Source organism: Xenopus tropicalis, chromosome 1 (genome assembly GCF_000004195.4).
Source record: "Xenopus tropicalis strain Nigerian chromosome 1, UCB_Xtro_10.0, whole genome shotgun sequence".
Taxonomy (NCBI): domain Eukaryota; kingdom Metazoa; phylum Chordata; class Amphibia; order Anura; family Pipidae; genus Xenopus; species Xenopus tropicalis.
Window position 1 is genome coordinate 108511693 of NC_030677.2, and position 17630 is coordinate 108529322.

General features: G+C 39.5%; 2 protein-coding genes across 2 annotated transcripts in view; one reads left to right on the forward strand and one right to left on the reverse strand.

Moving 5' to 3' along the window:
- The window catches only part of snx30 (sorting nexin family member 30), a gene marked incomplete at its 5' end in the record, with an annotated part of 38881 nt that extends 34551 nt beyond the window's left edge, over nt 1–4330 (forward strand). The window contains 2 exon segments of the mRNA NM_001016905.2: nt 1083–1235; nt 3465–4330. Of these exon segments, the coding sequence (NP_001016905.1) occupies nt 1083–1235; nt 3465–3524 (213 nt within the window). The 3' untranslated portion in view covers nt 3525–4330.
- A 1692-nt stretch (nt 4331–6022) lies between these two features.
- Nucleotides 6023–15456, reverse strand: LOC100487203 (thymic stromal cotransporter homolog). Its single transcript, XM_002936694.4, has 5 exons — nt 13702–15456; nt 12140–13515; nt 9765–9848; nt 6452–6608; nt 6023–6307 (listed from the first exon to the last, which is right to left on the reverse strand). Exons 2-5 carry the CDS (start codon nt 13200–13202, stop codon nt 6262–6264), a joined length of 1350 nt encoding a protein of 449 aa, XP_002936740.3. The 5' UTR covers nt 13203–13515; nt 13702–15456; the 3' UTR covers nt 6023–6261.
- Between the last annotated feature and the right edge of the window lie 2174 nt (nt 15457–17630).

The following is a 17630-nucleotide window of genomic DNA, read 5'->3' on the forward strand; positions in this document are numbered from 1 at the left end:
TTCAGTGAGATGTGTCTTTAGCCTTTAATTACCCACTTTTTTATTTCTCCCTTTTACCTGCTACATGGGAATTCATTTAACTGAAGTTTTTAGACATGATGCAGTAGCAATGATAGATTTAGTTGCTTTTTAATTTTTTCGAAGAGCTAAATACAGAATTATGCATATAGAAGTGGCGCAGAACTGAAGGGCAGAAGAAGTGATATAATGCAGTAAGTTAGAGAGGACTTATCGCATCATTAAACGGCCATGTTCTCCATGTGTGAGGAAACCGAGAAAATAGAAATATACTGCCTTAGATCCTACTTGGATCTGTGTTTATAGGTTGTTGAGTAGAGCCTTAACTAGGAGCAGCAAGAAACTGGGCACTTGTTCCATGTATAAAAAGATACAGTTTTGGAGTGTATAGAGGTCTTAACAGAGCAAAGAATATATTAGTTTTGGATAATCTGGCCTGTGATAAACAAAACTATTTATAGCCATCTTAAATTCTGTGAATTTTTTTTTTTTTTTTTTTTTTTTTTTTTGCTGTATTTACACATATGTATGTTTGCACCTTTTGCACTCAATCGCCTTTGCATAACATTGCATCAAACTCTATAGTAAAAAGCAACTATGAAAGCTTTAATTCTGTAATACATTTTTGCATACCATATAATTATACAGTGCTGCAAGCAAGATATAGGGTTGTGGGTCTTAGACAAAAGGGCTAAAAAAACATTGTATGCCTATAATTCTAAGCAGTTTTCCAGTATACATTAATTACACTTTATTGCTTATTATGTTTGTAAATTTAATCGCTACTGGAAAAAGTATGTTTCTGTACTGCTGGTTCCAGGCTATTGAAACAATGTAGCATAAGCCAGCTGGTTAAAAGACGTGTGGAAAAAGCATGTCAGGCATCGTAGGAAACACAAGAATACACTAAAAAGCAGTGCAGAGAGGGAGAAATTTTAACTAAAATTACATTTTCATTAGGCATTACATTCTAATTTAATCAAATGTTTTAAGATTTTTTTTTATATAATTTTTTTTTAATAAAAATAAACTTAATAGAAATTGTGCAATTTGAACCTGTACAGGTGCCAACAGATGTAGAGAAGTGCCAAGACAAGGTAGAATGTTTCAATGCAGATCTGAAAGCAGACATGGACCGGTGGCAGAATAACAAGAGGCAAGACTTCCGGCAGCTGCTTATGGGAATGGCTGACAAAAACATTCAGTACTATGAGAAGGTTGGTGAGAATTGGCCGCCATTTGCTTTCATCTGTGGCCATCAAAATATGCTGGGTTTTCTCCTTTGAATTCTCTCTCTCGTCAAATTGAAATGCCCAGTGTGTCAAAAATAAGTTTGTGCTTAAAGTATTGGATCATGCTTGGTTTGCTCAAGAATCCATTGTTCTCCTTGCTTTTCACTGTATTCATAAAGGCTTTTTAAGCAACAAGGTTCAAACTACTCATGTTTATATTAACTAACAAATCAATTGCTAGCTCTCTGTTCTCTATGGTAAATGGGTTTTTAGGATAATGTTAAGGGATACAAGACTCAAGCAACAAATGCTTGGAATGGTCTCTGTAAATGTATCGGCAGCTGTTTTGGTGTCACTAAAACCCTCTGGGGCTCCTCACACATGTACTGGTATGTACATCTGCACCCACTATAGTTGGCATGCTGCAGTACTTCTGGCAGGTCCTGGTGCTGTGGTACCCCCTGTGCCTTTAGCCTGTCATTCCGCTATTCTTTTGTGAGGGGACTCTGATTATATGTCTGTATGTAGGAATTTTGATTTGTCAAAACAAAACTAGTGAAGGGTTGTCCAGGGCACATACAATGGCTATTCTTCCTCAGATGAATACGGGTTATGCAGAATATTTACTAGCAGCAGCCATTATATAAACAAAATCATCTCAGCTGCTCGCAAATATTGTTTTACTTCTCTAAGCTGAATGTTATTTTTTAATGTATCCATAAAAAGCATTGTTTGAAGAGGAATTGCATTTTCAAAGACCACCAGAAGGTGGCAGAATTCAGCACAATATGTCAAATAGATTAAAATGTTGTTAGTATATCTGGTATGGCTTACAGTAAAGGTGGTCATACACTGGCAGATTTCAGCTGCCGATTGGTTTCCTTCAGACCGATTCAGCAGCTTCTGTCGTGTATGGGCACCACCGACGGGCCTACCAAAAAAATATTTTTTTGTGTGGTTCACCTTCAAATTGACTTTTAGGAAGTTATAGAATGGCCAATTTTAAGCAATTTTTTTAATTGGATTTTTTAAATATAGTTTTTGAATTGTTTTCTTTCTTGACTCTTTCCAGATTTGAGATTGGGGTCAATGATCCCAGCAGCCAATAAATCTACTGTTTCATGAGGCTACAGTGTTATTGTTACCTTTTACCACTTATCTTTTTATTTATTTTTCTCCTATTCATATTTCAGTCTCTCAAATAAACCACTTCCTGGTTGCTAGAATAATTCCGACCATAGAATTTTTTTTTTCACCCATTGGAGTCTAGAGGTGTATTTTCACAGCAAAACCTGCCAGAAAAATCAGGGCTGTGGAGTCGGTAGATAAATTCCTCAGTTTCTGATACTTCCGACTCCGACTCCTCTGTTTTTAATATGCTAATATATTTTATACATTCATTGAAGGAAAGGAAGGAGACATACATGTCATTTAACCACAGAACTACTGGCTAGGAAGCCAACACTCTACTGTATTGCCCAACTAAAGCACGTATACAAGTATTTCTAGTCCTGCAAATTTTTTTTACTTAATTAGTTATCAGTGAGAGTTAGGCTAGGGTTACAGTGGGCATTGTGTTCCCAGTAACAGAGGAACACGACACAGTGGAGCTGCTGCACCTTAACTGTGCGTTACGTCCCATTTAGTGAAGCATAGAGTCAATGAAAAGCTTCATGGTCACTGCGTGCATTGGGCTTTATTCTTATAGCAGAGAAGTAATTAATTATCATGGTTTGTGAATTGAGACATTTAAACTTGCCTTTATTTTTTATTCCCATTTAAATTTAGTAGGGGTCTGAGTCAGTTCATTTTTTGCCAACTCCGACTCCAGGTACCCAAAATTGCCTCCGACTCCTCAACTCCGACTCCTCGACTCCCACTCCACAGCCCTGAAAAAAATTCACTCATCACTAGTTGGGACCTCTATCAGTAATGGCAGTGTATCATAGTTGGTACTGGTACACTTGCGGATGGGCTGAGATTTTTTAAAAAAAAAACGGAGGTTACAAAATGAATAATATACCCATATTGTTTAAGGAAATTAGAAGTTACGATGAGTGAAATTGTTCCATGATCTTATAAAGGCAACAAAGATGAACATGTATTTTTCTATTACCTGGTATTTTTGACTTGCACATAGATAGAAAGAATAAAGACAGGACTGAAATCTCCCACACGTAAATGAATGAATTCACTCTTTTTCCATTCTTACAGTGCCTTACAGCCTGGGAGTCCATTATACCACTTCTACAAGACAAACAGGAACCAAAGTGAGCATTCCTTAAATGAGAGGACAGTGCACCATGTTTGAGTTTGCTGGGGCTGACACCAGCTGGGGAACTTGCAAACAAAAGGACTTTCGACTGCATTGATTTCTTAATACAGTGCATTCTAAGAAGTCCTCCGATTCCCTTTTTCATTTTTTGACTGTGAGGTTTTTGTGTTTTGTTTGCCTCGTGTAAAGTTCCCAGGACTCATGATCTGGTTTGGTCTTCAGATCCACCAGCAACAGCATTTTCTGTAATCTGTGAAGAGCCTGAACTTTAAATAGCAAACATGCATACCATCCGGAGAAGCCTTTTTTTCAGTTTCATAACACTAAACACCCATCGACTATTGTGAAGAACCTGTTGAGTGCAATTAAAACAGCTCGTTATGATGCCGTCTTAATCAGAGTGGATTTCAAGAAATACCTGTTTTCTATATGGTTTATCTCCACTATCTGTGGCCAGGTATCCTATTTTTTTCCCTGTGTGTGTGCAGTCCAAATGTTACCTCTGAATGTTTATAGGCGCGTTGGGTCAGCATGAACTGTATTGGTAAACGTGGCATGAAGTAATCCCTTTTTGATGTTCTTTTTGCCATCCCCAAAATTGGAATGCAGTCTGTTGTATCTCTGCACATGGAGCCAGGTCTTGGGTATTGTTTTTTGTTTACACTGGGGCCTTATATGAAGTGTATCAAAGGGAACATCCATCAGACATTTTTGTTATTTTTTTTGAAAGTGTGTGCAAAAACAAAGGAAATTTAAAATACGTGTTTATGATTTTTTTTTAATAAAAATAATTTAAAAACCTTAACTGGTTTGAGATTCTTCATGATCTATGTCCTATATAAAATGAGTGTGAAGGGAGTGGGAAAATCTACCTATATATGCACAGTACTTAATGGCTGCCATAGGGAGATATTAAATACAATCCTCCCCAGTGCTGTGTGCCCTCTGGCTCTCTCTGGGGTGCTTGCCTAAATGATGCACAAGTTAGGGAGCGTTCTGCATGCGGCCTACCACTTGCCCTCTATGAAAACAGTATTTTAGAACTCAGGGCTAAAAATGTCCCTTTCTTTGCAGTATGTATTTTGTGAGTTTTTTTTCCCAATTTGCATTTTTCACCCTTCCCCCAGCTTTATAAACAAGTCCAATAATGTGTGCATTTTGTTTGGGTTGCACTGTGTTAGGGTTTTATCTGCACTGTGTTAGGGTTCTTTAAACAGAGTAGAAGCACTGTCAAACCCTTCAGGCTTCATAAATCGGCAATAAAATTCACTCTGGGGAAGTCAGTCATCCAGTTATCTGTGTATTTGGTAATGCACAATATGTTTGTGATCCAATAATCCTTCAAAACACTAAGGATCTGATGATGGATCATTGGATCCCAAAACATTGTGTGTTACACAATAAACAGATGACTGGGTGATTGATTTGGTTCTCCAGCGTCAAATTTGTTGCTGATTTATAAAATACAACAGTAACACTTTCAAGTCCAATTTAAAAGAGCATAGTCTTTCTTTTACTAATTCCTTATTTTCTGCAATACTAAGGTTGTATTTTGTACTTGATACCATAGATGTGTCTTGATCATATTTCCATGTGCTGACTTTCTCTTGACAACATTCTAGAGCTACACAAGCCTAATGGCTAGAGTCTGCTGAAGGGTAAGCTGCTGCCCTAGGGGAAGGGCATTTTCATTCCCCCAAAATGCTCTACTGCATGTAGTCAGTGCACAAAATGTAAACTCTGATATGCACAGCCTCTTATTATATTGGATTGTTATTGATTATTCATTTTCAGTGCATTTATTGTAAAGGTGGACTGTGCATATCAAGAAGGTGTCACTGTGGTCAGTCAATGGCATTCCAGTTGTCCTTTGTTTGGTTGAAAATCCAAGTTACTAATGCCGACTGCTGCTGGAGTATTGTGATCTTCAAATTGTGTAACTCCTGAAAAGCAAAGCTGCCTTTATTCATTAGCTACTTTACATGCATGCAGATCTGGACTGGGATTTAAAATAGGCCCTGGCATTTCAAGTACTTGTTGGCCCAAACAGCCCCCACCAGCCCAATAGATAGTGGCGTTTTACAGCAGCCCCTTTGGCATTTGCCAGAATCCACAAATTCCACAGACAGTCTAGGTCTGCATGCATGGATTCTCCCCATGTATAACCTGTAACATTCTGAGCTGTGGGTTTTTCCAGGAGTACCCTAGAACCTTACTTTTGCATTATTAGTAGTCATGAGTTGACCTGTGCTGGTGCGAAGTTGCTCTACTGCATGAACAACTGTCACAGAATGATGTTCTGAAGAACCTATTCTGTTCTATTTAAACCTTCCTCTTTTCTGTTTCCTGTCTCTCTTTCAAACCACTGCCTGGTTGCTCGGTTAAATTGGACCCTAGCAACCAGATAGCTGCTGCCATTCCACACTGGAGAGCTGCTGAAAATAGCTAAATAGCTAGCCACAAATAATAAAAAAATAAAGACCAACTACAAACTGTCTTAGAATAGCACTCTCTAAAATTTAAAGCTCGGGAACCCAAACTGGTTTATTAGTGATCATATTAAAAGGCAAATGCACATTTACCTTCCACACTAATCCATCTGGAAAAGTGCTTGTTCCTATCAATAAATTTGCCTTTTAATAAATATACAGTACCACTCTTCCCCGCTAAAGTGGAAAGGGAAAAAGAGGATATATAAAATAATGATCAGGATTGCTTTTTCATTCATTTCTTTTGTTATTGGCTGGCGGCACGTTCCTGGTGTTGCTTGCAGGCTGCAATACTGAGAAAGAACAGAAAAACAATAAGGACCATATTTACTTAAATATTACACCCATCAAAGGGGGAGTTTGTTTAGTTCAAGGAACATAATATATTATCAACTTCCAACAGTCCAAAAATGTAACATGATACAGACTCTACTCACATCACAGGAATGGCGCTGAGAAATCCCAAAGTGGAAAATAGTAGGAAACAGAAGCCACTGTACCAATCTAATGTGGCCTGGTACAATTTATTCAGTCCTGCTGAAGAACTCACATACACAACTCCTATAGCCAGCTGTAGCACAGCAAAGACTTTGCCTAGAAAAATGATAGTTAAGGAACTCTCATTAAAAAGTAATTGAGTAAAACAAATTTAAAGTGAGTTATGCAGGTGCTATAAACGTGTATTTGTGTCTCCTCAATGGAGCAGTGCTAGGAGGTGCATTTTAATTCTACTTTTATACATGACCTAAATCAGGGGTCCCCAACCACCAGGCCGTGGACAGGTGCCGGGCCGTGGGCTGTGCTGAATCGGGCCGCCTCTGGTCCCATTCACCTGTGATACCAACTCTGATGTGTTACATGGCCATAACAACAGCTATGCAAAGCCCAGGAAGCTTTCTACTGATTGCAACAAGGACCAAAGTACTTAAAGCTCCATACTAACTGGCAGGGAATGTTACCACTTAGGTAGGAGTAAGAAGAGCAAAGGGGCTGGGCGCATTTAGTTGCAGGGAAACAAGCTCAGGTCTCCCACTGATTTTGTATTCTGATTAGCTATATTATATTTTATAATGTAGTAATAAAAATAAAGTGCATGATATAACATTAAATAATTACATTTACATTATATATGTAATAATTCAAATATATACTATGCACTAGTTGTGCCACCCCCTCACTCGCGGTTCTTGTAAAAACTTGAAAACGGTCCTTGGTGCGAAAAAGGTTGGGGACCACTGACCTAAATAATACAGAACACATTCTTTAAAGGCAACACAATTACCCTAGTGGATGCCAATTTGTCTGGCACACTACTAACTAAAATTGGTGACCTTCTACCTATTTTATCCACTATGAAAAAGCAATATAGGGAAATGCCATTGGAGTGGAGACCACAGACCGGGATGAGGTGAGGACCCAGGATTCTGCCTTTTTCAGCAGGATTTGGATTAGGCTGAATCCTTAAAATCATGTGACTCTTTGACACTTCCTTGTCCTATTTTGCATCTGCAAATTAGGATTCGGATTCAATTTTGTGGATTCGGTGCATCCCTAGCCTGAAGCTTTGTATGTCACATACAAATAATTATTGTCAGACATTGAGGAGGAACGGACAGTTGTTTATTGATTTTACTGCATAATTATAGGATTGTTATTGTATTATATGTGTGGATTGAACAAAGCATGGAGGAATCAGTTTGACTCCCCGCTGACAGTACCTGGCTAGGGTCAAGTACATAAATAGAACATACGGCAGATGGGACATGGCCACTATTGTTATCTTTTATCCTTTTTTATACAATAAAGTGTGTCTTTTTATATTTAAGCCACCAGCAGTAAGACCCCTATTTGGGTACTTTAAAGAAACACACTGGGCCAGGGTAAAGTATAAAATAAGGAGCACTGGCCCTGGGTGTGGTCAGATCTGAGAAATAGGTGCACAAACACAAACTGGTTTGCATTCTAATATTCAGGTTCTCCCAGTATAATAGAATAGGTTGGTTACTATATAACTGTGACTCAGGTCCAGGACTATGCATCACTCATAAGCTTCTGTTTTAGGCAGCCCCAGCCTTAACTCTCTGTTTTTACTTTGGTTACCATCTTAAGTCCTACACCTTGAGAGCTGTAATCCGAGATGTTGCACCGATGACATCAAAACAAGATTGAAATAGGATGTGTTGTCCCTATGGCATTTAGGGTTGATATTTAATTTAATTTTTATTTGGAATTGCTGGTGTCTGCACAGAGTGCAGATTAAAAATCTTACTGTAAAGAACAGTGGTGCAACATTCCTGACCTTACTACCTGCCTACATGCTTCCCCACACCCACACCTCTTGAACTGACCGCTGCCTTACCCAGGGTGTGCCATAGGTCTCTGCATTCCAAAAAGAAAAGCAGAGCACATTGAACACATCTTACGTCAACATAAATATAAACTTTTCTGCCTGTTTTTCTTATAAGCAAGGAAACTACAAGAACCTCCCTTTTTATCACTGGAAGAAACTGATACACTGTATGATACTCTCCTTATGTACAAACTGACTTTCCGGGGCAGAGGCTGCCCCACCAAATTTAACAAAATTTGTCAGGAACTCAACCCTGATCAGGTATCCAACCATGCATAACTTGAACTTTAATCCACCACGGACTCCTTAACCGGTAACTTACCCCACCTCAGTGCTGAAACTAGAGGGAGGCAGAAGAGGCAATGGTGGGGAGTCACTAGATAGGTACCTCTCCTTCCTATCCCTAGTCCTGATTGTCTTGTCCCACCTGGCAATACTTTACTGCCAGGGTCGGACTGGGGGGTGCAGGGCCCACTGGGGCTTCTATCTCAGGGGCCCCTGCACCCCCCAATGGCCCCTGCTGCGGCCTTTTAATTAAAATAAAAAAAAAGCATTAGGTTTTCATGTTTAATTTGCAAACCATTTTTATTATACAAATTTTTAGGTTTGGGTTACAAGTCCCCTTTAACTAATATTCCAAACCATTTGAAATCACCTCCTTTGACTTGCATGTGAACTGCTTTTAGGTGCTTTTGCAAGTACTTATCATACAATAGTTACAGGCTATTATTAACCATTACAAGCATTTACACACAGGTGTTTGCAAGCAATTCATAGTAAATGGGGACACTTTGGGTGCCACTGCGCTGCATTTTCGTGCTACATAAAAACACAATGGTACCATGTTCCTTTGCCCTTCTTTGCCGCTGCAGAGGGGGGAAAGGGTCCGGAAGTAGAGGTAGGTAAAAGAAGAGGTACCTGCCTGCCGCCCCCCCCCACCTCGTTTCGTACGATATTCGGTGCGTGTATGGCAAGTCTGCGAGTTGACCGATATCGCAGGAAGCTGCTGATATCGGTCGACTCGCCGATCGGCCCAGTTAAAAGATTTTGATCGGGCGCCATAGAAGGCGCCTGACCAAAATCAGCCTTCAGTGCTGAATCAGCAGAAGAAGGTAGAAATCCTATAGTTTCTACCTCCTTATCTGCCTGTTTCAGCCCTGAAGGTTAGTGGCGGATTTGACGATCTTTCATGCAACTGATGGTCGCACAAAAGATTGCAGATCGCCACGTTTGTGGCCACCTTAAGGCTATAGAGCATAGTAGGATAAGTGATGCTGGACAGACACACTGAATTGGAGATAATAGATAAGCTAGTTAGCATACAAAGAAACATTATTTGCAGACAAACAGAATAATCAGAATTTGCACTCTAGTAGCTAATCATAAAATATTTCACTTACCATATAAGGATTCCTGAACATGTTTGGAAATCAATGACCTTATAATTGGCGTTGGGATGAGGGAGAACATCATCACAGCCCGGGCTACACACAAATAGAATAATATTGAATAAGACTAAATATGAGGCTAAACAGATGAATGCTGCATACAGTGCTACGTTTCAGACAGCTACAGAAATTTCCATGGTTTAGTCAGTCAAAGAAGCAGGAACTTCTGAAAAGTGACTACTGGGGGAGTGGTGTTTCCTTTATACAGATGCACTTTGGGAGAAGGGCCGTGGGAACAATAATATACTGCTGAAAGAAATAGTTTTGGTTTACCTGATAACATCTATAAAGATTTATAAGAATAACTTTCGATTTATTTGCCTAATTTTTCAACATCTTTCCAGTGATCACATAGGGGTCACTGACCCTGCCAGCCAAAAAAATATTGCTCTTTGGGGCTACAATTTTATTTTCGTTGTTACTTGTTATTCATTTTCTTTAGTCCCTCTTCTATTTATATTACTATCCAACAGTACCTCAGGGGCAAGGAGGGCTTTGTGCTCTCTGCACTAGAAGAGCCGATTTAGGGCTCTGGCACACGGGGAGATTAGTCGCCCGCAACAAATCTCCCTTGTCACGGGCGACTAATCTCCCCGAGTTGCCATGACCCGCCATCCCACCGGCGAACATGTAAGTCACCGGCGGGATGGCACACGCAGCGGCGCGATTTCCCGAAATCGCGCCGCCGCGTGTGCCATCCCGCCGGCGACTTACATGTTCGCCGGTGGGATGGTGGGTCATGACAACTTGGGCAGATTAGTCACCCGCGAACATGGATTTTTGTCGCGGGCGACAAATTTCCCCGTGTGCCAGAGCCCTTAAAAATCCGAATGTTGTCTCTTTAAGTTACCAGGAGAATCTTTTTGCCGCCTCTGGTAACTTGTCGAGCGCTGCTGCCTGGTTGCTAAGGTAAACAAGACCCTAGCAGCCAGATAGCTGCTAAAATTCCAAACTGGAGACCTGCTAAACAAAAAATATAATAACTAAAAAACCTAAAAAAATGAAAAACAAATTGCAAATTGTCTTAGAATATCAATGTCTACATTATACTACAAGTTAATTTAATCTCTTTTAGAATAAGAATGTAAGATTTGCTATTTCATCTCTTTAACATTTCCTAGATGTGAAACACATACATAGGAAGGGGTCATTATGAAGTGGAAGTGCAAAAAATGGACGCATTTTGTACTTTGCAACCTGCCTTCTACTCTAGTTGAATTGCTGTAGGTGCGTTCCTCTGCAGTGTTGTAATCATGAGTGAGAGAAGGAGAAGGCAAGCTTCTTGCTTTCCTCACTAGACCTTCTGAGTTAAGGTTAAGTGCACGATCTAACTACTCACTGTTGGGGCACTTATGATTTTATGATTTTAAATGCCCTACAGACTAAGAATGTGCTAATATGCAGTGTAGGACTTACATATAATAAGAGCTCTTGACTTAGTATATGAGTTTACATATTTTGGACACAGAGTGGTACTAACCTTATTTGCAGGCAAATTATGTGCTAGCAATCATTCTCCTTCTTTTGGAGGCACATAGACGGCCCCCCTCCTGCCCCTACTCATCCCCTAATGTGAACATTAGTCAGATGTACAAGTTACAGAAATGCATCACACACAGGCCACACGAGGGACCTGTACTTACCACCTGGCAAAGGCTTGCGCCTACCAACTCTCCTCTTTGCACCTCACACTGGATTTATTATCCGGCGCAAGATGCAGCATGCAGTCAGAGCCTGGACAGAACTTTGTACCCCTTAGTGCTCTTGAACTTCTGTCTGGGGTCTAAGTAAATGACCACATCACTTGTGAAGGGCAATAAAGAACAAGCAGAGATGATGTATGCTGCATACTTCCCTACTATAAATCAAATCTTTTTTTTTTTTCAGTACAGTAAGCATGTGAGTGTCACTGACACTTCTAACTCCTGAACTCCCCCCGTGCACAACTAAAGCCCTGCATTATTACTGCTGTAGAGATGCTGAACCTCTAGGCTGCTGCATTAAGCTCAGTATATAAGTTCTGGCAACTCTAGCAATATTTGTTTTTAGCATTTATTTCTCCTTTAAACAGTAGAGTTTCTAATTCGATGTATTGCACAGGACTGGCATAGGTTAAAGTGGATGAGGGGCAGGTGAAAAAAAGGGTGAAGAAACTCTCAATTTAAAAGAAAAAACAACAGTTCAGCAGCAATATTATTGCTATCACAGCCTACCCAGTCCAGGAGTCAGAACCACTTCATTCATACTATAAGAGATTCATTCACATGTATTGGAGTAAATCTGAGGGCATTTCATATCAACATTCTAGCAATTATTGATGTACTTACCAACATAATACAGGTATGTCCACTGTACGAAAGCCATGATCAGAATCCCACAGCTGAATGAGATCATTCCTATAATGATCAAGCCCAGATCACCAACACACATGGAGAAAACATAAACCCCAAGGAAACTTGTGATATAGTTTATGTAGGTTGCGGCATTTCCATAGCCAACATCAACTGGTCCCCAGCTCAAGGGTTTTTTCAGTACAAATACATTGATCACATCTTCAGCTCCACCTGCAGCTATATTATATAAAATTACACTTATAAATATACTTATAAGAATGAACTTAGTAGTTCTCTGATGAGGCTGATTAAGAGTTTGAAGTGACTTATCACCCAACAGTCTGCTCCTCTCTGTATATTCAGAGTCTTCTTTTTTTGTCTCGTTGATAGTGGTACCTTCATTTGTTTCTATGCAACCTGTTTCAGGACTGGGTATTTTTAAAACAAAAGTGCTATACAAGACACAAAAGACATAACAGCCTAGGCTACAGGAGGCAAGGATAGCACCTTGATGGTGATTTATGTTTATATGTACAAATATATGTCCTGATGCCAAACTTCCAGCAAAACCAGCCAATCCATACACAAGCTCAATGATAATAAGTTTTATAGAGCGTTTGCTCTCTGTAGATGCCAGTGATGCCCAAGCCATTACTCCGGCCCAATAGGCAGTAAACCAGCCAGTCAAACCATTTAAAGCTGCAGAACCAAACATCACTTCTATAGGCCAATCCCACAGAATCACAAAAAGGAGAAACATCCTGGATATTAGGTACCCAGTCAATGGGACACAGATAGTGATCTTCCTGTTGATTTTGTCACTAATTTTTGCCAGGAAATAGGCAGACAGCAACGGTCCCAACCCCATAATCGAATTGTAGACGATGTAGAAGTTGGAGATGGCTTTTTGAAGTGCTTCATCACTGGAGATATTAGATGAATTGATGGTTTGGTTATAGTAATTCTTCACTGTCATCAGAAGCCCAGTGTCATAGAAAGAGCTGGCAACCTGGGCACCAGCCACTACTGGCTCAATCCAAGTCCGTACCATAACCATGGTTTTAGATATTGGTCAAGAAAATAAAATGATGATGTTTGTATCCATTCGCAGTTATGATGATTTGTTTTCATTGAGTTAAACAATCAGTCATCAGGCAGAGTTTCACAAACACACTGCAAATGTACTGTAGGTGGAGTCTGAATTTATAGCAAGTCAGACAAGATATTCAACGGCACTTCCACTTAGTTGTGTGCTCTGTGTGCGTCATTTCCCAAAAGACATAGCTTTGTCTACAATGAGGATCTACACAATCTGTCTGAAAATTACTGTAAGCACGCAACAGTGAATGATAAACTGTCCACAAGATTATCTGTAAAACATATAAAAACCATAGCAATAATCAGATATATGTTACAAAACCAACCTAACTCTGCTAACTGAGTGCATGAGAGCAGACTTGGCAATATTACCACTTTTTAGTTATCTAAGCACCCAGGCTCATTCAGTTTGTGCTCCATTACTTCTGGTAGATAAAGGGTTAAAGTAAGGCACTTACCAGAATCCTGTGGCGATTCAACTGTCTCCTATTGTCCTATTTGGTATAAAAATATTGTTATATAGATAGATATAGATATTCAAGTAGCTTTGCTGATCATATTAATCCTGTGATCCTGGGAACTTAATACAAGGAAGGCAAATACTGTTTTCATTACGATTTCTCCATCTCTACTTGCATTGATGTAATGTTTCCCTGTTAAATAGAGGTAAATCCCTCCCCCTTGTGGCAATCATAGATGTTTGTATTACAAAGAAAAAGCAGATGTAAGCAGAGTTAATCAGCCAATGCACGTGCCTGGTTACAGGGAGTTTTTTTTTGGAGAAGAACTTACGTATATTCTTTCAAAAGTTTCCCTTTTACTTCTGAGAAGTTTCCTGTGACTGCTGCTGTATTGGGTTGCATGGGTGTAGTGATATGAAACAGGAATAATGATCTTATGAATAGATAGATAGATAGATAGATAGATAGACAGATAGATAGATAGATAGATGTGTGTTTTCTAGTGTAAAACAGTGTGCTGTGTCCACAATGAAACTTGATGATTATGAATATGGCTGGTAATTATTATGTTATACAGTGAGTAAAATGGCTAGAACCTTTGTGTTAGGCTATTAGCTTTATATATACAGTACATTAATGATGCAGTGGAATGCTTTATACACTTCCAATATCTGAATATTTAAGAATAACAATTCATAGGCAACTTGATGTGACCGTGATCTGAATCTGCATTGGGTCAGTCTGGCCCACCGGGACATCAGCAAAAATCCTGGTGGGCCCCAACCCTGTTGGGCTCTGTCACCTGCCCTCAAGCCAGCCACCAGCGAGCAACAAAATTAAAGATGGCAGTGCTTTCCAACGTGGATTGCATGGCCATCGCTGATTTTTTTTCCCCCTGGCCGTGTGGCCTAATTAACAATGAAGTAAGTAGAGAAGTGGAGCAAAGTGGAGTAAGGGTGTGCAGGGGGGCAGCTGTGGCTGGGTGGTGGGCCGTTGCTAAGGAAATGAAGCAGAGCTGCAGCCACTTCCTGCAGAGTAGTTAGACAGGACAATGGAAAGATGCCACTCTGATGTACAGCCACTTGTATGGTATTCATCCAGTTGTGTGCTGTGAAGAATTGCCCAGTGTATAGCCACCTTAAGGCATTGTCAGTGGGAAGCTATAGTCTTAAGACAATGAGCTGCCAAAGGTGTCAGTGTAAAATAAAAGTATCTGATTTTCCAGTGCCCTGATTGGTCAGGTAGTTCAGTAATTAATTACATATCAGGTAGGGAACTGAATATTCTACCTGAAGATGAGTGAGAATGTGAGTACAGTCTCTCAAATGCATGATTGTTGCTCTTATATAGTGACAATTGACATCTTCCAATATTTTTCCTTAAACCAACATTTAAGGTATAGGTTTATGGCTTTTTTATGCCCAGAAAATTCATTTTGTGTCAATACATAACTGTGGTAGCTGCTGTATTTCTATAGTTCTTGCTGTAAGTAACACAATAATCTCTTTATTTAGTTCTACATCACATAACTCTATAGTAAACCCCTTATTACAGGGCCCCCATGAATGGAGAGCAGGGTAATATATGGCCTTATATCTTATATAAAAAGCACAAGTCTGATGTGCAAGGAATTCCTTATATCACACAAACAGCAGTAGGAATTTTTTTATTTAGATTTCTTTGACCCTAGACCAGTAATCCCTTACCAGTGGCTCATGAGCACCATGTTGCTCCCCAACCCCTTGGATGTTGCTCCCAGTGGCCTCAAAGCAGGTGCTTATTTTTGAATTCCTGGATTAGAAGCAAGTTTTGGTTGCACAAAAATCAGTTGTACTGCCAAACAGAGCCTCGTAAAGGCTGCCAGTCCACATAGGAGCTACCAAATAGCCAATCGCAGCCCTTATTTGGCACCTGAACATTTTTCATGCTTGTGTTGCTCCCCGCTCTTTTTACAATTGAGTGTGGCTCAGTTATCATTAGGGATCCCTGTCTAGACCATACTGGCCATTACTGGTGCAGGGCTATATAACACAGCTCTATATTTCCTAGGAAGTGCTTTTGCCATTGTGGTAAGGAAATGTAACGCCATTTGCTATTTGTTTGTTTGGGACAAAAGGGCAATAATTAATTAGCACAGTAACATGTATAGTATAGCTGTCGATAACAGCAATTAGTGGATTCACATTTATCCAGTGGTCTTCCGATGGCTCAATAATGCATCACCCTAAATCACAGGGATGAAAATGATTTTTCCTAGTCTATCTCTTGCAGCTCTGCCATATTGTACACCTGCTATTGCATCCAAATAACCCCAAAGGTAAGAAAAGTGCACACAGTGTGGCAACCTACAAAAAAATGCATGTGATGAACAGACAGAATACACCTTCAAGTTATTGCTGAGTCTGCACATAACCAATGCTTAAATATGTAAACCATTGTTTTCAGCAGAAAGCTGCTGCCTTTATAGTGTTTGCCTAGGGTCAATATAGAATGTTATCAGCAAGAAGGCAATAACGCAACTTTAAAGCTATTAAAGTGCATAGCTGTCCATTGGGAAGATATTGCGTCTTAAAAGTTTCTAACTATAGAAGAAAAAGTACAGAGTCAGGATATTTGAGTAGGGAAATATATGTGCGCATAAATTGTGCTATAAACAGAACTAAGTCAGGAGTATCTTTTAGTTTTCTAACCCACAGAGAAGATACTGAAATGAAATATTTAATGTATGGACATGAGAACTTGCAGTAAAATGAATGACATATGCTGTATTCATGCAACACGGACTACAATATCTTACAAAGTGGGGATGACGCTGTAAGCTGATATTTGAAATGCATCAAGATTATTACTTATATATTTTGCAGAGAAATACATTTATGAAGGACTTCTAAGCTCTAAAAAAAAAAAAAAAGTCCTGTCCTAATTTAAATGTATTAGGATTTTGTACATGTTTAGGGGATATTTATCTATAAAACAGGAGTAGCATTCAACTGGGCTGAATATTTTATCCTTGAGTGAATGTAATATTTAGGCTGTTAAAACCCTCTTGCCGCTTTAATATTTTGGGTATTGTGCAATGTGGCCGTACAAGTGGAGAGCCTGATTGTGCTCATGTGAGTGCAACTAAGCTTCCTTTGTTTACCGGTATGTTCTGTTTCCATTCTTATACAGGGGGAAGTTCCAGCGATATAACTTTTGTAATATGACTTCATTCCATCATGTAAATCTTTGTATTTGTGCCTTATCAGCCCATGGACTGATCATTTGGAGAAGTATTGGGGAGACAAGCTTTTTTTTGTTACATTTTTTACACTAAAAACAGGCAACTCCCAAAAACACTGCCAAAATGCACTAAAGGTAAAAGAGTTTCCTGCATTTGTGGGTTAACAGTCATAGCCTTAAGAGATGCAGCTTTTATACTTGAATAGAAATACATAAATAAATTACATTACCTGTGTGAACATAATAGCTCCATATATTTAATCTAAAATGTGATTATTTTATTAGATGTTTTCCAAAAATGTGTTTAGAACATCTATACTTATAGATATGTTTCAGAATAAATAATATTTTAGCGGCTTGTGGCTCTGTAAGACAAGCTTATGTGACGTTTAGTGCACAGGGCTTCTGTATGGCTTCAGAGATGAGCCAGCCACTGACGATCTGCCAATTACATGCTAACTTTCCATCTGTGACAACATTATACACATTTTACACACATTATACACAACAAGGTATAAGGTGTCATTTGGGACAGACCAGGTGCTCGTTCAGACACCGCTGGTTCTCTGGTCTGGCTGCGGCCTACACTTTGTGCTGGATAAAAAAGAAGGAACCCCTATCACAGTGTCATCTGCCACTCTCTAACTTGCTTGTCATGCAAGTTAGGGAACAGGAGGTAGGATGCCTCTGTGCCTTAGTATGTG